General features: G+C 42.9%; 1 protein-coding gene across 2 annotated transcripts; it reads left to right on the top strand.

The window, feature by feature from the left end:
* The first annotated feature begins 5553 nt into the window (after positions 1–5553).
* On the top strand, positions 5554–21073 carry TRAM1 (translocation associated membrane protein 1). Of its 2 annotated transcripts, none has more exons than XM_075141675.1 (11): positions 5554–5845; positions 8940–9003; positions 9585–9706; positions 9906–10022; positions 10859–10917; positions 11313–11397; positions 15094–15164; positions 15254–15358; positions 15961–16104; positions 17079–17239; positions 20422–21073. In XM_075141675.1, exons 1-11 carry the CDS (start codon positions 5723–5725, stop codon positions 20493–20495), a joined length of 1125 nt encoding a protein of 374 aa, XP_074997776.1. In that variant the 5' UTR covers positions 5554–5722; the 3' UTR covers positions 20496–21073. The 2 variants fall into 2 exon arrangements, with proteins under 2 accessions (XP_074997776.1, XP_074997777.1); XM_075141676.1 differs by lacking the exon at positions 5554–5845 and adding an exon at positions 6583–7079.
* Positions 21074–21522: the final 449 nt, after the last annotated feature.

Here is a 21522-nt window from a genome sequence, read left to right on the forward strand (position 1 = left end):
CTCTTTTGGGTTTTCTATTCTGTTTCTTGCTAACTTGCTTATTTACATTTGGTTTAAAATTTCATTCTTGGTTACATCTTTAAGGATGTTTGATGACGAGTGAATTCAGGAAAGGTTCCCAAGTAGGAAGAGCATTGTTCTGTTTGTGTCTGTTACTGGGGGTGCAGTAATACGCTTACTACCAAATACTCCACAGTCTTGCCACCTGGAACGGCGTATTGAGTTTGCATGGCAAGGTTTTGGTAGTGAGGTGGCTACAGGGGTGGCTTCTGTGAGAAGATGCCAGAAGCTTCCCCCATTTCAGACTGTCTAAATGATGTGATCATTTTGAGGCGTAGTATTTCAAAATATGGACATCTGGAAAGAAACCTGGCATAGACCAGCAAGAAGCAGACTGCAGGCTGACAGTCTCAGGTGCTTTAGATCATCCCACTTTGCCTAAAGAGACATAAGGAACACCATGTGGCAGAAGAGGGAACTCCAGTAAAAGGACCTGTTCAGGTGAGGCAACAGGTTGCCTTGTTTTCTATTTCAGTATAGCAGTTTACACCATATCATCAGGACAAACACAAAACAAAGTTGAAACCAAGGAGGTCTGTGGCTGTATGAGAGGACTTCTCGCCAGACACCCGAGGCGCTTGCTGATTATAGTTTGAGGAAAGGATGTCTTGTCCCAGTTAAGTCCTGCTTGTTGCGTTCTGTGGAGATGAGATGACCTGATTTCTTTCGAGGCTGAGGTGGGAAATAGATGCAAGACTGCTGCAAAAAGGATTCTAATTTTTATCCCAACCCAATTTACTTCACAGGTGCAATATGTTACATCCGTGAATACATGGTATGCAATCTGGGATGTACTTTCACATTGTTACTGTTGAAATAATGCTGTTCTTATTTAGTGTTACAAAATACTTCATCCCCTGTGCCCAGGGGATGAAGAGATTTCTAAGGTATAAAACATCTTGGGACTGAAATATGAATGCTTGTTCTGTTTAAACTTTTCTATTTAAAAAAAAAAAATCTCCCAACTGTGAAGGGAAAAATTTCTGTAGCCTTTTCTGTATTTTTCAGTACCCCAAGTATCCCTGTCTCCTGATTTAATAAATTCATACAAAACCTCTGAGCATCTTTACAGCTGATGAAGGTGTTTCACAGTTGAAAAACCTGGTCATGCACTAAGTCTGCTCCACGAGTCACTTCCATATAGTAGGAAGAAACCAACCTATTAAAAACAGTTCATACAATGTATTTGGTGCATGCTGTCTGTTCTGGCAAGGCAAAGCCGTACCGAATAGTTGCATCTTAACCTCTTACCCTGTATTTGTTAGCTGTTGGCAGCAAAAGCTGTTCTGACAACGCTAAACCTCAGCCATAAATTACTCCTTTTCTTGATCTTTCTTCTTCATATATCCATTGGGAGTATCTGTCAGCCAGAAGCTTTAATAAACAAAAGTAGCATGAATTTTGAGGGGGGGTTGAAGGACAGCTCAATTCGGCCTGGATGTTTTCTGCATCAGTGTTGATTTCTCAGACCTCTTCATTCATCTGTTTTAACCTGGTAACAGCCTTCTGTGATTGGGCTGGTTTTTTAATCCACATCTAGCCTCCCTTCTAATGTCTCTTCCTTCTTTTCCTCAATCCCTTCAGTGGCAGGGAGGAATACTGAAAGGAACAGGAAGACACACCTGATAAACACGTGGCTCAGGGGCTGGTGCCATCGGCGGAATTTTGGCATCTTTGATCACGGGGAGGTTTACACGGCACCGGGCCTGCTGGCAACAGACGGAGTTCAGACAGAGTTTCCTCACAGGGGAAAAAGGATTCTCGCTCATGAGTTGGCAGGGCTCATCGAGAGGGCTTTAAACTAGGTTCAAAGGGGGAAGGGGATAAAACCAGGCTCACTAGAGAAGAGCCTAGGGGTGGCACGCCAACGTTGGGGGCGAAATCGATAGCCCAGCTCAAGTGCATCTACACCAATGCACGCCCCATGGGCAGCAAACAGGAGGAGCTGGAAGCCATTGTGCAGCGGGGTAGCTATGACTTAGTCGCCATCACGGAAACATGGTGGGATGAGTCTCACAATTGGAGTGCTGCAATGGATGGCTGTAAGGGACAGGCAAGGAAGGAGAGGTGGGAGTGCTTCGATTGTCTAGAGCTCAACGATTGTGATGATGAGGTCAAGTGCTTGTGGGTAACGATGAGGGGGAAGGCCAACAAGGCAGATATGCTGCTGGGGGTCTGTTATAGACCACCTAACCAGGATGAAGAGGCAGATGAAGCATTCTACAAGAGGCTGGCAGAAGTCTTACAATCACTAGCCCTCGTTCTCGTTGGGGACTTCAACTTCCTGGACGTCTGCTGGAAATACAACATGGCAGAGAGGAAACAGTTGAAGAGGCTCCTGGAGTGTTTGGAAGATAACTTCCTGGCACAGCTGGTAAGTGAGCCTACCAGGGGAGGTGCCTCGGTCGACCTGCTGTTTACAAACAGAGAAGGACTGGTGGGAGATGTGGTGGTCGGAGGCCATCTTGGGCTTAGCGACCATGAAATGATAGAATATGGTAGCAAAACTACTACCATGGACTTCTGGAGGGCAGACTTTGGCCTGCTCAGGACACTGGTTGAGAGAGTCCCTTGGGAGGCAGTTCTGATGGGCAAAGGGGTCCAGGAAGGCTGGACATTCTTCAGGAAGGACATCTTAAAGGCACAGGAGCAGTCTGTCCCCATGCGTCGTAAGAAGAGTGGGCGGGGAAGATGACCGGCCTGGCTGAACGGAGAGCTTTTGCTGGGACTCCAGAAAAAGAGGAGAGTTTATCACTTGTGGAAGAAGGGACAGGCAACTCAAGAAGAGTACAAGGATCTTGTTAAGTCGTGCAGAGAGGAAATTAGAAAGGCAAAAGCCCAACTAAAATGCAATTTGGCCACTCTCATAAGAGACAACAAAAAATGTTTTTACAAGTATATTAATGACAAAAGGAGAGACAAGGAGAATCTCCATCCTTTACTTGATGCGGGGGGGAGGGGAACATTGCCACCGAGGACAAGGAAAAGGCTGAGGTACTTAACGCCTTCTTTGCCTCAGTCTTTAATAGTCAGAGCAGTTACCCTCAGGGTATTCAGCACCCTGAGCTGGAAGACAGGGACAGTGAGCAGGATAAACCCCCCATAATCCAAAAGGAAGCAGTTAACGACCTGCTATGCCACCTGGATGCTCACAAGTCTATGGGGCCAGATGTGATCCACCAAAGGGTACTGAGGGAGCTGGCGGAGGATCTTGCTGAGCCGCTCTCCATCATTTACCAGCAGTCCTGGTTAACTGGGGAGGTCCCGGACGACTGGAGGCTTGCCAATGTGACGCCCATCTACAAGAAGGGCCGGAAGGAGGATCCGGGGAACTACAAGCCTGTGAGCCTGACCTCGGTGCCAGGGAAGATTATGGAGCGGTTCGTCTTGAGGGCACTCACGAGCCATGTCCAGGGCAACCAGGGGATCAGGTCCAGCCTGATGGGTTCATGGAAGGCAGGTCCTACTTGACCAATCTGATCTCCTTCTATGACCAGGTGACCCACCTAGTGGATGAGGGAAAGGCTGTAGATGTGGTCTACCTGGACTTCCGTAAAGCCTTTGACACTGTCTCCCACAGCATTCTCCTAGAGAAGCTGGCGGCTCACAGCTTAGACAGGTGCACTCTTTACACTGGGTAAAAAACTGGCTGGACAGCCAAGTCCAGACAGTTGTGGTGAACGGAGTTAAATCCAGTTGGCGGCCGGTCACGAGCGGTGTTCCCCAGGGCTCAGTTTTGGGGCTGGTCTTGTTCAGTATCTTTAGCAACGATCTGGATGAGGGGATCGAGTGCTCCCTCAGTAAGTTTGCAGGCAACACCAAGCTGGGCAGTTGTTTTGATCTGCTTGAGGGTAGGAAGGTTCTGCAGAGGGACCTGGACAGGCTGGATCAATGGGCCGAGGTTGGTTCTATGAGGTTTAACAAGGCCAAGTGCAGGGGCCTGCACGTGGGCCACAACAACCCCATGCAACGCTACAGGCTTGGGGAAGAGTGGCTGGAAAGCTGCCCAAAGGAAAAGGACCTGGGGGTGCTGGTTGACAGCCGGCTGAACATGAGCCGGCAGTGTGCCCAGGTGGCCAAGAAGGCGAATGGCATCCTGGTCTGTATCAGAAATAGTGTGGCCAGCAGGAGCAGGGAGGTGATCGTGCTCCTGTACTCGGCACTGGTGAGGCCGCTCCTCGAATACTGTGTTCAGTTTTGGGCCCCTCACTACAAGAAGGACATTGAGGTGCTGGAGCGTGTCCAGAGAAGGGCAACGAAGCTGGTGAAGGGTCTGGAGCACAAGTCTTATGAGGAGCGACTGAGGGAACTGGGGTTGTTTAGCCTGGAGAAGAGGAGGCTGAGGGGAGACCTCATCACGCTCTACCACTACCTGAAAGGAGGTTGTAGCGAGGTGGGTGTTGGTCTCTTCTCCCAAGTAACAAGCGATAGGACGAGAGGAAATGGCCTCAAGTTGCCCCAAGGGAGGCGAGATTGGACATTAGGAAAAATTTCTTTACTGAAATAATGGTTAAACATTGGAACAGGCTGCCCAGGGAAGTGGTTGAGTCACCATCCCTGGAAGTATTTAAAAGTCGTGTAGATGTGGTGCTCAGGGACATGGTTTAGTGGGCATGGTGGTGTTGGGTTGATGGTTGGACTCGATGATCTTAGAGGTTTTTTCCAACCTTAATGATTCTATGCTTCTATGATTCTATACTTCCCGGTTAGCTTTTCTTCCCTTCTGCTTTCTTGTCATTGGATTCCTTGTTACTGTTACTTGGATAACGTATGTTATCTCTGGCTATACAGTATCATGTAAGCAGACGGGACGGTAGGAGCCTGCCGCCAGCCCAGGGGAAGCTGCACCTTGCGGCTGCGCCTCTGCCGTAACCGTAATGAACCCAGGGAGCGCGGCTGCCTAATTGTGTCCCTCGGGTGCCCAACTTCCAACCGGCGGAGGTCTGACCGCAACAACGCTTAGCCAGAGCCCTAGGGGGAGGAGAAAGAAATCAAAGGCGAGCCTGGATGGCGGGGGGGGGGGCGGAGCGGGGGAGCGGAGTCTGGCCCGGCTCTGCGGGCTCACACCGTAGCGGGGGCAGCCCGTTCTCACCGGCCGCTGCCCGGGAGGGCGCGGGCCCCGCTTGCCCCGCAGCGCGGCCGCCTCCTCCGCGACCCGGGCGGGACCACGGCCATTTTCTGTCGCCGCCGCCTCGGTGGGAGAGGGGAGCTGAGCCGGTGCCCAACGCGGGCTCCGGGCTACCGCCACCGAGTAGCTGGCCGGCGCTGCCGGGCACGCAGCACCGCTGCCCGAGGGGGCAACGCACACCTCGGCTCGGCTCTGCTGACACGCCCCTGCCCGCACCGCCACCCGGGGCGGCCTCCCGCGGGCGGGGAGGCGCCGGGCGCGCCGCCGTTGGTCGGTTTGAACTGCCGGGCGCTGCCCCTTACCGCCCCCGGGGGCGGGCGGGCGGCCGGGCGGGAGGCGCCCCGCCGGCCGGCAGGGGCGCTGCTGGCGGCGGCCGGGGCTGCTCCCTGCGGCCGGGGCGGGGTGAAGCGAAGCGGCGGCTGCCATTCCTCGGCTGCGCGGCCGCCTCCTCCCCCTCCGCCTCTTCCTGGCCGCGGCGAGAGGAGCTGTGCTGGCAGCGGGGAGGCGGCGGCGGCGCCCAGCTCCCTGCCCGCCATGGCGATCCGCAAGAAGAGCAACAAGAACCCGCCGGTGCTGAGCCACGAGTTCATCGTGCAGAACCATGCGGACATCGTGTCCTGCATGGCCATGATCTTCCTGCTGGGACTCATGTTCGAGGTGAGGCGGCACCGGCGCCCCCACCCCGGGGGCTTCGTCCCGCTTCTCCCCCCTCCGCCGGGGGTTCTCGGGGCTGGGCGGGGAGGGCGCGGGGATCCCGGTGCGCCGGGGGAGGCCGGGCGGATCGCTGCGGCTGCCCCTCAGCCAGCGCGGGCCCCTCCCGGCGCACCTGCCCGCCAGCACACGCCCTCCCTGGGCCGCGCGGCCCCCGGCCTTCCCGCCCCCGCTGTGCGCGGGGAGAGGAGCCGGCCCCTCGCCCCGCCGCACGGCCAGAGAAGCCAAGGCAGCCGCCCCCACCCCCGTGGCTCATCCTCGCTTCCCCGGGCCCGGCCCCTCGGGGAACGCCCTCTTCCCCCTCTCGGCCCGGAGAGGCGCAGCCCGTGGCTGCCGCCAGGACGCGGCTCCCGTCTTCACTCGCCGCCTGTGAGGGGAGGCCGTGCCCCGCCGCCCCACCCCACGGCGCCGCCGTGAGAGGACGGAGAGGGGAGGCGCGTTTCCTCCCGCGGCGGCGGCGGGGAGTTCCTGCTGGCGGCGGGGTTACGTGGCACTCGGAGCGCGGCGGTCGGGGGAGGAGTGTGCGGCCGCGCTCGCAGCGGGGAGGGCGGGGGGGGGGGCGGGGGGGCGAGGCCCAGCCGCCACAGACGATCCCCCGCTCTTTGTGTGCGCGGCCCAGCGGGGCCCCGCCGGCACTACGGCTCCCGTCAGGCCGCGCGGCGCCCGCCCCCCGCGCGGGGAAGGGAGACAAGCGGTGACGTGTACATACAGCCGCCGGTCGGAGGGCGGGGGGGCACGGCGGGCTCCTCTTCCCACTGCCCCCCGCAGAGCCCGGGGCCGCGCGGCGCCTCACGGGGCTCCCCGGTTTGAGGAGCCGTTCGCCCACAGCGGAGTCGATCCGGGTTTCTCGGCTGGTGCCGAAGGTACCCCCGTAGCCTCCTCCCCCGTCGGAGATGGGGCCGGCTGCGGTCGAAGAGAGCTTGGGCCCGGGCCTGCCCGGGGGCTGGGCCCGGGCCTGACTGAGAGGCCGCCCCGCCAGCCCTGCTGCTGGCTTGCAGGCCAGGCGCTGTGGTTGGGCCGCCGTGTTGGGCGCAGTCATTGAAGCTCTTCCTAAGTAACGTGAAAAGTTAGTAAACTCTGGTGGAGGGGTGCGTGGGGACAACAGAGCCTGGAGCTTGGCTCCTGGTCTAAAGTGTGCCTTTTGGGCTCTTCTCGATTACCTTCCGACAGACCTGAAAAGGTAGTTTCCCTGTGTTACTTCCAAAACGTTCTCAGTTGTGACCGGTCAAAGTAAGACACTTAATTTTTGTTGGCTAAATGTTTCTGGCTTTTCGGTATTTTAGCCATTTGTTGAAAGTTGTGGGCCTTAATATTATATGGATGGTTTTCAGAATAATTTTATCTGGCTGTTGATACTGCTCAGAGGCCAGTGGAGTTAGGGAAAAAATATCTCTATGGAAAGAAAAAATAGGGCAGACCAAGAAAGCTATTGCATTTGTGTTTACTATCAAAAATCACCATCGCCCTTATATGGTGGTTTTCTGGGGATTGAGGTTAAAGAGGTGGACTTAAACCATTACCTTTTATGTCTACTTCTGGCTTACTGTATTTATAGTATTACTGGTAGGGTTGGAAGTTTTGGGGGGATTGGATGTGCTGAAGTCGTTTGTTCCCAGTTTTTTTAATCCGAGGTGTTTTCTACCCCAGCGTAGAAGGGCCATATGCCTTTGTTGGTACAGATGTGGTATGGCTGAGAAGATTGATGCAATTTTTTAAACGCTTTGATACAGGTCTTGGAAATCACCTGCTGTGGTTAATGTTGGTATGGTAAGGTGTTTATACTGCCTGACTGTGCAACTGAATTAGGACTTTGTGAGTAGCTGACAGAGCCTTCAAAGGGCAGTTCAGAATTGACTAATGTTTTGAATTGTCCTCTGAAGGCTCCCGTGATGAATAGGGAGCCCTAGGCAACTTCACTAATTCAGGCAAACTAGTTGGATTCCCTGAAGTTACATGGAGTGAACAGTCCACTGTGTATTCAGGGATTCCTAGAAAATCTAGGGCTTGCTTACAAAGCGCTAGTTTTAAAAATAAATAAATCTTATTTCTTGTGAATGATAATAAATGCTGGTAGTAACCTAATCCTTCCAAGATTCATAAAGGAGTTTGGGTTTTTTTGTTGGTCCTATAAATGCAATAAGGATGGTAGGTTTTTATAGCAATGAGAAATGATCATAAATATTGTAAAGCATGGTTATTTTTCCCTCTCTGTTAAGACGTGTTGATTCATGTTGGCATCCAACAAAGATGTGTTAAATTTGAAAATTAATTTATGCTTATTGACAGATAAGAACTTGTGCTCCTGTTTATTTATTGAGGTTTTTATAGTATCAACACCCCATGCCCCCCAAAAAAAAAGCCTTTAGAACAAACTTCCTTCCCCCCCCAATTCATTCTGCTTTTTCTTACTGTCCATCATAAAGGGGTAGTACCACTACTGCTAAATTTCATTTCTTTTGTTTTACACTTTTTGCCAAAAGATCCCCAAGGTCAAAAGAATGCTAATTGTATTGAGTTGGCATGCAGCTGGCTTGAAATGGTTCTCCATTCTTTTTTCTCCTTTTCTGTCCACATTTTCCAAATCACCCACAGATTTATGAATATGATACTGACCTTCAAATTTCATCAAATAAAAAGTAGTTTTAAATGAAATTTATTCTCAGCCATTGCTGCATGCATCGTGGTCTAGGGATTACATGATATTGTACGTTCTGTTAATGTAATAATACAGTATTGACTGGAGAAAGAATTGCAGCATGTGTTTTCATTTTAATCTTGTAGAAAAGACTATTTGTAAGTAGCATTTTCGAGGATATTTCATTCAGGAGATTGGGTGTTCTGAAAACAAACCTATAGAGATCACGCAATGTGTTCTGCCTTTGGAAAGTTGGGTGAACTGGTGTGATAATGTGAATTGATCAGTTTTATGGGAGGGGGCAAACATGCTGGGGAAGCATGCTAAAACTATGGGCAAATGTTTTCAGTTTAATACAGTTTATTTCAGTGAGAATTTATAGCACTTTTGTTTTTTCTCTTTCAGATTACAGCAAAAGCAGCTGTCATTTTTGTTACACTTCAGTATAATGTTACCATTCCTGCCACAGGTATGTACCTTGCAGGAGGTTAGTTATGAGACAGTGTATTTGGATATTATTAGTATGCCGTACTTTCTAGACTGAGGGTAAGTGAATTTGTCAATTTGAATAGATAATAAGCAATTTTCAAGGACTTCACTTTATTTTTGGTAAAACTCCATTTTAATTAATTAGATTAGGGGCAATGTTTCTGTTCTGCTGGATTCATCATTAGTGCTAAAACACCATCTGACTGATAGATAAGTTCACATTAATTCTTACTCTGGTTTTGCAAGTAACAATCTTTACTAGTCAAAGCGATGTGACAGTTCAACATAGTCATTTTATAGTCCCCTTTCAATGCATTTCCTAAGTGCACTTAAGTTTTCATTTTTATAGTACATCTTTCCAGAATCAAATTTAGTTTTGATGTGATGGAAAAGATGACTGTAAACAATCTAGTGACCTAGCTCATGATGGCAGTTTAATTTGACTTCTCTTTGTTCAGCTGACTACAAACTACTTCTCTCTGAAAGGTTTCACTTTGAGAAACAAACTTGTTAGCCCTAAACTGTATTGGTGCCTAACAGTTAATTCTGTTTATCTTTCAGAAGAACAATCTGCAGAAACAATCTCTCTGTATCACTATGGCATCAAAGACTTGGCTACGATTTTCTTTTACATGCTTGTAGCAATAATCATACATGCTATAATTCAGGAGTATGTGCTGGATGTAAGTACAAAATATTAATTCCTTTCATCAAGATAATTGTCAGGTTTTAATTAGACTTCAAGACAATAGTAAAAGTAAACTTTTGCATTAAAACTTTTAACTGTTAAAACATATATTGAAACTTTTAGATGTTCTAATGCAGTTAACAGGTAAATGTTAAGTACTACAGCATATAAATAACAATGGTCTTTCATTTCAGAAAATTAATAGGAAAATGCACTTTTCAAAAACAAAGCATAGCAAGTTCAATGAGTCTGGGCAACTTAGTGCATTCTACCTTTTCTCCTGTGTTTGGGGAACAAGTATTCTTGTCTCTGTAAGTATGATTTCTCTTCTGTTTGTATTATGAGATTTCAAGAACTTCACTTACGATGATGATAAATAAGTTTTTGGCTTATTTTTCTGGTTTTAGCTGGTTTTAATATTAAAGGGGGGACAAGTTTAGGGATAAGTCCAACAGTGTTACTGTTGCTCAGTCTGAGTTAATTTGATTTACTGTCAACTGAATAAGGTAAAACTTTTTAACTCTTTTATGCTACTTCATTCTCTGTAGTTTTTCTGTGTTGGCTTATTAGTGTAAAGTAAACATGAAAAAAGCGTCATACATAGCATTTTGGCAGCCTAGGGTATGGGTGTATGAACAGATTGCTGTAAGCTCAGGTGAGTGTGTGCTTTCAGATGACGTGCTCTTTGCTAGTGGCTGTAAGTGTATGAGCTTAGTTTCAAAAAAGGAGAAGAGTGTGATGGTTTTTTTTTAACCCTTCACATAATGGCTTCCAAAAAAACTTCTCTTAGTTAAGCTCAAAGCTTGTCAGCAGTTTACAAGGGAAGACTTATGGTTGTAGTGATGCTGAAATAACCTCCATCTCATAAGGACGCTCTATCTTGAATGAACGCTTGGTTTGTTTGGTTGCTTTTTATTTTTCTAAGCCAATACAGCTGTCTTTTGGTTTTTTGTTTTGTTTTTTGTTGTTGTTTTTTAAAGGAAATCTATTGATCTGCAGCTTTTACGTGTGTGTGTGGATGTGTGCATGTTTGTATGTACACACGTGCATATACATAAATACATACATGTATGTATGTTCATTCATTATTTCTGAGTAGGAAGTAGCATCTTTGAAGTTTATTGGGGTTTTTTGTTTTTGTTTTTAGGAGAACTATATATCAGATCCGACCTCTCTGTGGAGGGACTATCCGCACACTCTGATTCCGTAAGGCCTCTTCCTTAGAGGATTGTTGGGGAGAAGAGGGAGTGTTTTAAACTTAGGGCATGTCACATACCATCTGTGTAGAATAAGTAGTCTGTAAAACTACATCAGTCACTAATGTATTTTTGCTTGTATTTATGGAGGAACTTGATTCTCTGTCAATTTGTAGCATACGGAGTTGTCTTTCTGTAGGCTGTTATTTAAAGAATTAAGTTTTTCCAAGCTTTTTTTGTCTTAATGATTTTGTTTTTAAAACTTAGTTTGAATTGGCTGTCTTGAAGGATCTATATTTTTCTTTCTTTCGAGACAGTGATTAAATGTCATCACTAGAAAGTTTCTGAGATGTTTTAAGTTCATTAATAAAAGTAATATTCTTCAATTCTTTCTGTATTGTACAGGTTTCAAATGAAATTTTTCTACATCTTACAGTTGGCATACTGGTTTCATGCTTTTCCAGAATTGTACTTTCAGAAAACTAAAAAAGTAAGTTCAAAATGTAAATTGAAATAACTCCAAACGAAGCCACTCAAACAGTGGAATAGTTAATTTCTTTTGGACTTCCAGAGTAATGTGTTACCCTAGAGTTCCCACCCTGTTCTTATTTGTGTTACCCATTTTTCCTGATGGAATTTTGGGTGCTCAAGTGTCCACGTGAGAAGGTAGGTTTTTTCTTTTCAGTTAAATCCTGTATTTCTAACTGCAGTAAAATCGCTGTATATCTGTTGTCTAAATAAAAAATGCTAGTGTTTCTCATCTACTAAAAGAATCTTCCCTTGAGCAAATGAATGTGAGATTTTCTTTTCAAATCCTTTTTTGTTTGTTTGTTGTAATGAGTAGTCTGAATAGTCTCATGGAAATCTAGAATTGCTTCATGAATCACGATACAGGTGTAGAATATAAGCAGTGAATAATTTGATAAATCCAAGGAATATTAAACTCTGAGATTTGATTTAAATACCACTGTCCTCAGCAGAAGTTCTGGTTAGTTGTATATTGAGATTTTTCAATACTCTATTTTTAACAGCACCCTTTCCCCCATAAAAGTTTTCTTTCTTGGCGTTCTCAAAACACCGAGTTTACTGTAGATTTTTCGTAGCACACTTTTTACTTTCCTGGACCAATTTAAGTAGTCTCTTTGCATGTTTTTGTTCAGGCTCATTTTGCATATGCAGTTTCCTTTTTAAACTTTTATGTTTTAAACTCTTCAGCATGGCTTCACCAAGGGCAAATCATGCTTGACTAATTTAGTGGCCTTCTACGGTGGAGTGACTTCATCAGTGGATGAGGGAAGAGCTACTGATGCCATCTACCTGAACTTCTGTTAAGGCTTTTGATATGGTCCCCCACAGCATTCTTACCTCTAAACTGGAGAGAGTTGGATTTGATGGATGAAGAACTGGCTGGATGGCTGCTTCCAAAGAGTTACAGTCAGTGGCTCAATGTCCAAGTGGAGTCCAGTAACAAGTGGTGTTCTTCAAGGGGCCGTACTGGGACCAGTGCTATTTAATATCTTCATCAACAACATAGACAGTGGGATCGAGCACACCCTCAGCAAATTGGCAGATGACACCAAGCTGAGTGGTGTGGTTGGTTTGCTTGAGGGAAGGGATGCGATCCAGAGGGATCTTGACAGAGGAGTGGGCCCGTGTGAACCTCATGAAGTTCTACAAAGCCAAGTGCAAGGTTCTGCACCGAGGTTATGGGAATCCCCAACATCAATACAGGGATTGAGAGCAGCCCTGCCGAGAAGGACTTGGGGGTACTGGGGGATAAAAAATTAGACATGAGCCAGCAATGTGCGCTTCCAACCCAGAAAGCCAGTCGTATCCTGGACTACATAAAAAGAAGCATGGCCAGCAGGTCGAGGGAGGTGATTCTGCCCCTCTGCTCTGCTCTGGTGAGACCCCACCTGGAGTACTGCGTCCAGCTCTCGAGTCCCTAGCACAGGAAGGACATGGACCTGTTGGAGCGGGTCCAGAGGAGGGCCACAAAAACGCTCAGGGGGATGGAACGCCTCTCCTATGAAGAAAGGCTGAGAGAGTTGGGGTGGTTCAGCCTGAAGAAGAGAAGGCTCTGGGAAGACCTTATTGTGGCCTCTCAATATCGGGGGCTTATAAGAAAGATGGAGAAAGACTTTTTATCAAGGCCTTTAGTGACAGGACAAGGAGCAATGATTTTAATCTGAAAGAGGGTAGATTTAGGTTAGATAAGAAGAAATTCTTTACGCTGAGGGTGGTGAGACACTGGAACAGGTTGCGCAGAGAACTTGTGGATGCCCCTTCATTGGAAGTGTTCAACATCAGGTTGGACAGGGCTCTGAGCAACCTGGTCTAGTTGAAGATGTCCCTGCCCATGGCAGGAAGGGTTGGACTAGATGATCTATAAAGGTCCCTTCCAGCCCATACCATTCTGTGATTCTGTTGTTGCTCTGTGACTAGACTGCGTCTCTGCTGCCAGAGTTCTGCTTTATTCAAGAAAACGAAACATACATGTTAGGTAACTGTAGGTCTTTGTTCTAGAATCTAGAAGAGGTTTGGGAAAGTAGTAATGAGATGCTTTGTTTTCATGCCGATCAGGTGCAGTATAAACACTGATGTTTTGCAGATACACTGCAGCTGACGTTCCCATATTGCGGTAGTGATATCTCTTGAATTTGACTTCATATCCCAAGTGTGGAGTTTTTTAACATAATTTCAAGAAAGCTGTCACAAATGGCAGAAGTGCTGTATTTTGAATAGTAGTGTTTTACTGGGTCACTGCTTGGAATTTTGGCCTCTGTCTTTTGCATTAAGTTTTAAGAGTTGATAGTTCATTTGTTTTAGCAAGTTCATAGTTGATACTTCTTTCACCACAGTTTAACCTCTGCCATCTTGGCTTCTCTGCCTTATTCCTTCTCTTGAAGGAACTGGCTGCTTTTACTCAGGTCTAGTTGTCTGCACTGCTGGTGTAGACAAGACAAGAAGTTCTTAACTCAGCTTTCTGTATAGTAGCGTATACCTCCACCTGCGTTATTCCAGTAGGCCTTCAGTCTCTGACAGTTTGTCTAAGCAGGCAGCGTGGACTATTTAAATGTTACCTCAGTTCTGAAGATAAAGTGCAAAAGGCTCATTCTTGTAGTACTTTGAGAAACTGAGCATTTGTAATGACTATCTACTAATTTGTCTGAAAGAACTCATTTTTTGTGTTATTTCAGATCGTTTAGAGTAGGTCTTTTTCTATCTGTTTTCTTACTCTGTGTGTGTGTGTGTGGTTTGCTGTTGTCACAAGTGTTTGATTCTGTGCTTTTGTTGGCTTTGAGGTGGAGTATTGCATAACATAGCATAGATCTTACAAGATTAAATTTTTAGGCCTTTTTTTTTATTACATGTATGCAAGACAAAGCTGGAGCCTCTTGCTTGAAGTTTAGGGAATCTTTCCAAAAAGTAGAAATTTCTTCAGCACAACTGAATGTACTGTGCATGCCACTTCAAGACAGATTTTTATTGTGATCTAGCGTGCTTTAGTGATTCTTCTGTTCACAGATGGCACTTCCTGCTTTCCGTGTGCTGTGTGTCTATACCTGAATTCATGTCTCTCCCTCTTTATTATTTCGTCTCCATGAAGTGTTCAGTTGAATGGGGCTGGCTAAAACCTAACTTGAAGTGTGACCATGTGGCTCAGCGTGACTGGTTAATAACATTCTTCTCTGTATTTGCCAGCAACAGTGTGCCAGAATCTTGGATGATCTTGAATTTTTAAAATAGATGTCTACACTTGGAAACCTTTTCATTTTGGTTCATAGATTGTTATTTTATTTCTGTAGCAATCTGACAGAATCTGATGGGCAGCAAACATGTGGAACTGTACAAAGTTATCTGATGATACAGTAATACTAAATAAGTATTGTAATAGCTAGTGGGTCCTTTTAAAAAGCATCTTTTTGATGTTTGATGCGTTTTCTCACAACAGCGTATGTCTAAGATACCGAATGTTATTGATAAGTAAGCACTAAGTTGTGTGTGGAATTAGATGGTCTAGGCTGAGTAATTCAATGCCAGAACAGGCCACGTTATCAGTTAAGGTAGCTGATAAACCAAGAAGAATTTCCAAGACTAGGAATAGTTTGTAGTAATATATAATATTGTACAATAACGTATAACATTGTGTGTAATGCATAATTTACTTTTTTCTTCCTAATAGGAAGATATCTTTCGCCAGATTGTCTACATTGGACTTTATCTCTTTCATATTGCTGGAGCCTATCTCCTGAAGTAAGTCAACTGTAAACTTTTGCTGGCTTCATTCACTGACTTAAACATCTAACAAAATGTCTGAACATTTGTTTTATTTGTTTTGATAGTCTGACCCATCTTGGACTTGTTCTTCTGGTATTGCATTACTTCGTTGAATTTCTTTTCCACATATCCCGTCTTTTCTACTTCAGTGACGAAAGATACCAGAAAGGGTAAGTAGTCTTTATCTTTTAAATTAATGTAATATCTGTCTCAAAGCCTTGTACATTTAACTAACCAGAAAACAAAATTACAAGGAAGTTCAAACAGTGTTTCCTTACAGGTCACAGTTCTCCAGACTAGTTTTAGTATTTATATCTCTAAAAAAAAAAACCTTTTTTTTTTTTATCTTATTTGCCTATTTAAGTGAATGTTAGTAGCGGTATAAAATGAAATAAAATCCTACATTACATACTAATATTAAAAAAAAAATGTACAGAAAGGAACAGCATAGGTTGCTAATATAGCCAGTTCTATAGGAACTAATAACATGCTTATGTTTTAATAGTAATGGAAAGCACTTTCCATTGAGTTGAAATTAGTTTTCAGAACATACTTTTGGTTTGTAGAAAAAGATTGTGAGGCAGGGCTTTTCTTGCTTTTTGTCTTCTGTGAGTACTAGAAATACAAGACTAGGATAGGTACAAGATGATGGATTTAGGTAAGTTCTTAAATTTCAAACGAATTCACATGGTGAAGAATAAACAGTTGCATTTTTAGTACTTGTGTTGTGAACGGAAAATTCATTTAGTGTTTGTGATGTTCTTCTTTGTAGATTTTCACTGTGGGCAGTTCTTTTTGTTCTGGGAAGGCTTCTCACCTTGATTCTCTCGGTCCTCACTTTTGGCTTTGGACTGGCAAGAGCAGAAGATCAGCAGCTGAATTTCAGTACTGGAAACTTTAATATCCTGGCTGTTAGGTATAGTAAATTTGGAACGGTTCTTAAGCATGAGCTGTAAACTTCTGTTAAATACACAATATAAACGGTATGGTATTAATGCTAGTAATTCTGAATGGCTAGGTGTTTTCATGCAACTGATAGGTTCAATAGGAATAGTTTCTGTAACAAACTTGCAAGGCACAGTGAAATGAATTGAAGAATTAGTAGTCTACAGCTGAGAAATTCATAACTCATTTTTTGTCAGAAAAAAACAGAATTAAAAGGAATATCCAATTACAGAGATTACTTTCAAATGTTTTAGAATTAGTGAATTGAATTTTGAATTATAGATATAATTGCAGTGAGTTTATCTGTAGCGGTCAAGGCATTATGCCCTGAGCATCTTTGGTCCTGGTTGAAGATTCCTACTTGTTTCTCTGCCTTTATTATGGCTCCTACTGCTGCTGTGTGATGCAGAATGTTCAGCCAACCACCTGGCCTTTTTATGAATTAAATCCAGAAAAGGAAGTTATTAAAACATTGACAATGTCAGCATTACCCTGCAGAATTGATACTCAGAACTGCAAGACTGTCTTAAACCATTTTCAGCTGTTACTACGTGGTATCTTGAGAGTAATACTGAGGAAGGAGAAAGCAGGAAAGAAATGTAGTGCTTCCCAGTTCTGATGGAGGGGCAAAGACCTCACTCTCACTATGTATCTAGTTTTGTTCAGCTGTGCTAAGTCCAGTTGCCCTGTGTGAGCTAACTCTTGCATGGCTTAGAGAATGGATATTACTGGGGGGGGGGGGAACACACACACAAAAAAACCCAACCTTGAAATTTTACAAATGCATGTTATCTAGAAGGAATCACTCTAATGTGTTTGAGGAACCTGAGTAAAAAGACAGTTTATGACATACAAAAACTATCTGAGGTGGTGTTCTGCTTTCCTTTTCTATTTGAATAATGAGATAAGCTTACTGATAAACCTTTACCTGTGTTTTGTTTCTAGAATCAGTGTGCTGGCCTCCATCTGCATGGCTCAAGCATTTATGATGTGGAAATTTATTAATTTCCAGCTTCGGAGGTGGAGAGAGCATTCTTCTTCTCAGCCTCAGTCAGTGAAAAAGAAGTTCGTAACAGCTAAAGGAAAGACCTCCAGAAAAGAGAGAGGTTTGTATTTTCAGTTTTCCTGTTGCCTTGACTTCTCAAAAACAACTTTAGGTAATGGTGAGCCTTTTTTTAATATAATTACTAAAGAAACATTTTATGTTTCAGTTGCAAGTGAGATGACTCGGTTACAAAAACAATATTGGTGAATATTGTTGTGGATTTTTTTTTTTTAATTAAAAATATTCACTATATATTAATTGTTTGATTTTTCTCTTCTAATTGACTGAATGAAGGAATTACCATTTCTTTCGTTAATGCAACATGAGATTTTTATTATGTCTAATTTTATTACTTGAGCAAAATGCTTATGTTTTGTTCCCTTTTAAAAGGAAACAGACACATTTTTAGATCTGTTCTCACAATCAATTACTTCCAAATTTTTCTTGCAATTAATTTCAAATTTGTTTTTTATTGCCACTAAACTCTGAGGTTTTAGGGTAAGGAAATGGTTTGATGATCCAGTAAATAAGCTTATATTGGACTGCTTTTACTAAAAATAAAATTTTGATACTTCTTTTAAGGGGAGATCGTTAACTACTTACTACTCTAAACCTGTGTAGAAGCATTTGGAAATGAACTAGTGACTGCAGGTTTGACTTCTTGATTATGTCAGACTTTTTTTATGGAAAGGGCATGAAAGATGAACCAAATGCTTCTTCCTCCAAGGAAAATTATGTGCTCTATTAAAAAAAAAAAAATCCCCACGCTTCAGTATGTGTGTTGTACCAACAGTTAAACTTCTGTGTATTTAATTGCTAGCTTGAATAACTTCCACACTTTTTTGAAAAAACTGCTTGAGTCATTTCAAAAGCTTATTTCAGCATGATCCTTTGCCACCAATCATGTATTGCCAACCTGTTCCACTTTCTGATCTATTGAATGTAATCATGTGTGAAGACCATTTGCCCTGAGAACTAAGGTTTGTGGACAGAGATCAATTCAGTGGTTTGTTTTTTATGTTTTTTTTCAGGTTTCTTTTTTAATAAAATCATGTGCTTTAGAGTATTTCTGTACTCCCTTTTGATGATTTGTAATTATTACAACTTGGCTTTTATGTATTGTTGGGGTTTTTTGTTTTCATCAGAAAATCCAGTTGGACTTTTTCTAATTGACTGTAGGTAGTTTCCTATGGAGGTGTCCTACTTAATCAGAGCTTCATGTTCATTGTGTCTTACTATGTTTTTTGTGGAATTAATTTAAATCTTCTATGACAAATATTTTTAAAGCATAAACTTAAATGGCATTTCAATCAGTGAGTCAAAAATGTAGTAGCTTTTTTAAATCTCTTAAACTATTTCAGTCATCTAACTTGGTGAATTTGCTGGTTTTCACCCAACTTCAGTGGAGACTTGCAAGTGGTAAATGAATAGTGAAAAAGGCAGTTAATTGGACTTGTGGTTTAATTCACAAAATAATTGAGTTATGCCTGTTTTAGAGACTGGGGAATTTTACAGTTTAATTTAAATGGAAAGAAAAGAACTTTAAAATCCGAAAGGTTAGTGTTGTTTCACATTCTTCTGTTTTGAAGATTCCTGTAATGTTATCTGTTCAGAACACTCGCACAGGATGCAGCAAGACAGTGTTTTTAAAAGAGTAATATATGCAATTAAATGGTTTAAAACAGTCTTTTTTTTTCTTTTCTTTTCTTTTTTTTGTGGTTGGATGGATTTTGGGGAGCCAGGGCACAATGAAATGTGTTACTTTTAGATTGTGCCAAAAGCAAGAAATGACAGTAGAAAAATCCTCCTGGTGATGTAGGTGGGGTACCCAGGCACATGCTGATTCTTGTTCTTTGTTTTACTTTCACTTGTTTTGACTTAACTGTTTAAGAAAATATGATTTCAATTAGCTGGCTTGTGTCTAGCTCATTGTTTGTAAGCTTCTTGATTTAAGAATAACACAAACTTTTTGAAAAGTATCCAAAGACCACCTTATGTAGGCTTAAAATGGTGTGTCATTTACAACCAAATATGTTGGATAGACTTTGGCTGTTCCTGTGTGACTAATTGGGCCTGTGTCTGGTCTCATTCTCATGTATGTTTCTGATTTTTTTTTTTTTTAGTTGCTTGTTTGCATAAATGGGAGCATTTGGGTGTAGTGGGGGAGAGGGAGAACAACAGTTGGTTTTGTGGATTGGCCACACTCTGTGTGGCGACACATCTGCAGATGGAAAACATTAATTTAGCCAGTTATTTGTACAAAAAAACCGCAATGGTTGCTTGAAGTCAGAATGATACTGTAAGTCGGAGCAGCGATGTTAAGCAGCAAGCATTATAGCTGGCTATGCACTCTGCTCTTCAGATCCGTTTTATAAATACGGTTACTGTCAGGAAACATCTCTGCTGCCTTGGGTTGTGGTGATTCAGAATGGTATCATGTTACTCCATTTTACTGTAAGTTGTGTGCATTATAAATCCATAGATTATGGGTCATTGTTCTAGGGCAAATTTTTGCTATCAAATAGTCACTGTGGTACTTGTATAGATTGAGACCTCAAGGTGCTTGTACTCTTGAGACCTTTAAGTTGGCCCAGAAGTGGGATAGAAGTAGAGAGTTGCAGCTGGTAACATGTTCTTGCTTTGTATTCTTAGATAGGTGCCTGGTCTTGTGCCTGAACTCTTTCCATGTACACATGCTCATCTCAAATCTAACTAGTGTTTTACTTCTGTCCATCTTACCTAGTAAATATCTTCATCAGAACATAAATGAATTCTATATGTTAAAGTATATACTTAAAAAATTGTATGTGTATATAAAGACTTCCTATATATATATATGAAAAGCTTGCAAAGGTAACTGAAGGAGTGTAATTTTAGCAAGAATTAAAACAATAAAGACCTATATCAGGGAATTGTGTGTATACTGTGTGTCTTCAAAATTTCCCAGGACAGTCTCATCTACAGGTTGAGTATTTTACTTTTTAAGAGAATATAGCTGGTCTTGATTTTCAGTCTAGATGTATATAATGCACACATTTCAGTGTCTGTCCATGTCAGGAGACCGGACTTTATCGTAGTAAACTTTAAATTTTGCACTTTGTAAAGACTTCATTATACTGTTGCGTTATGAATGATAATGATCAGAAAAGAAGTTAAAATACTGTTTGTATAGGACCTACAATAATGTAATAAAATATAAAGCGTCTCATTGTATTTGAAAAGTGTTTTCTTTTTTTTTTCTAGAAAATGGAATAAATGGAACAGTGACCTCAAATGGAGCAGACTCGCCTCGTAGCAGGAAGGATAAATCCTCGTAAAACTGGGTTTTATTAAGTTAATTGACTAATGTCCCCAAAGAATCTGCTTTTTACATGGATGGCCCTTCAGCACTAGAGATATTATGGATTAAAGAAAACACGATTCATGGGTTTTGATTATTGCTGTTGTTTTGAGAAACTTTTTTTAAAAGCCATTTTGACTAAGGAAAACGGTTTATCTGTCTTCAAATACGTGGGTGGGGGGGATACAACACTTTTTAAATAACATTGACACTTTTTTAAACATTTATTGTGATGAAATAACTTCACTTAATGAGGATCACTGTTGCAACATATTATTTCCTTCCAGTTTTTGTAATCTTGGTGATACACATACTGTTCTACCAACTTCACGTTTTCCAAGTTCTTCAAGAAGTATTGCAAAATTGAAGTAAAAACTTAGTATGCATTTTCAGATACTCTGGCTTTTCAGTTCATTACCTTGATTCAAATTTACAGTTCAAATTGGGATTCCGAGACCACACCGATAAACCTCTTTATTTTGTAGTTGTTAGCTACACAATGTCTGCTCTAAGAATTGCCCCATATCATTAAAACAAAACTGAACCAATTGGAAATGTTGCAGAGTCTTATTGTTTGTTGGTTAGAAATCTCTTACAAGGAAGAAAAAACCTTTTTGAGATACAGCTTTAGCACTTGAAAATTAGAAGGGAGCGTGTATGGTCATAGAAAGAGTTGATCTGAGTAGCACTGTTAACTCCTGTCTGTGCTTTTAAAGTGTAGGTATCTTGGAGAATTAGTGTGTGTTGGACCTTCTTTGAAAATTTGTCTGTCTGATTTTAGAGGGTGGAGGTTCTTACAATGTGGTGTTGTGTTTGTTTTAGGAGGCACTTAATGCTCCATGAAGAGGGAATTTATTAGATAAATGGATCAAGTTATGAGAAACATTCCTTTATTCTAACTGCTTTGCTTTGTTTCACCTCTGTTAGGAAATAGTTTGATTTCTCCTATATATATTTTTATGAAAAAATATTTAAAAGCTACAACTTCTTGAAACTGATTTATT

This window comes from Calonectris borealis, chromosome 2 (assembly GCF_964195595.1).
Source record: "Calonectris borealis chromosome 2, bCalBor7.hap1.2, whole genome shotgun sequence".
In the NCBI taxonomy this organism is placed as follows: domain Eukaryota; kingdom Metazoa; phylum Chordata; class Aves; order Procellariiformes; family Procellariidae; genus Calonectris; species Calonectris borealis.

Coding starts and splice junctions, on each gene's coding strand:
- TRAM1 (XM_075141675.1), top strand. CDS start 5,723: ATGGCGATCCGCAAGAAGAGCAACAAGAACCCGCCGGTGCTGAGCCAC. Junction 10,918..11,312: donor TATCCGCACACTCTGATTCC/GTAAGGCCTCTT, acceptor TGTATTGTACAG/GTTTCAAATGAAATTTTTCT. Junction 16,105..17,078: donor TTTAATATCCTGGCTGTTAG/GTATAGTAAATT, acceptor TTTTGTTTCTAG/AATCAGTGTGCTGGCCTCCA.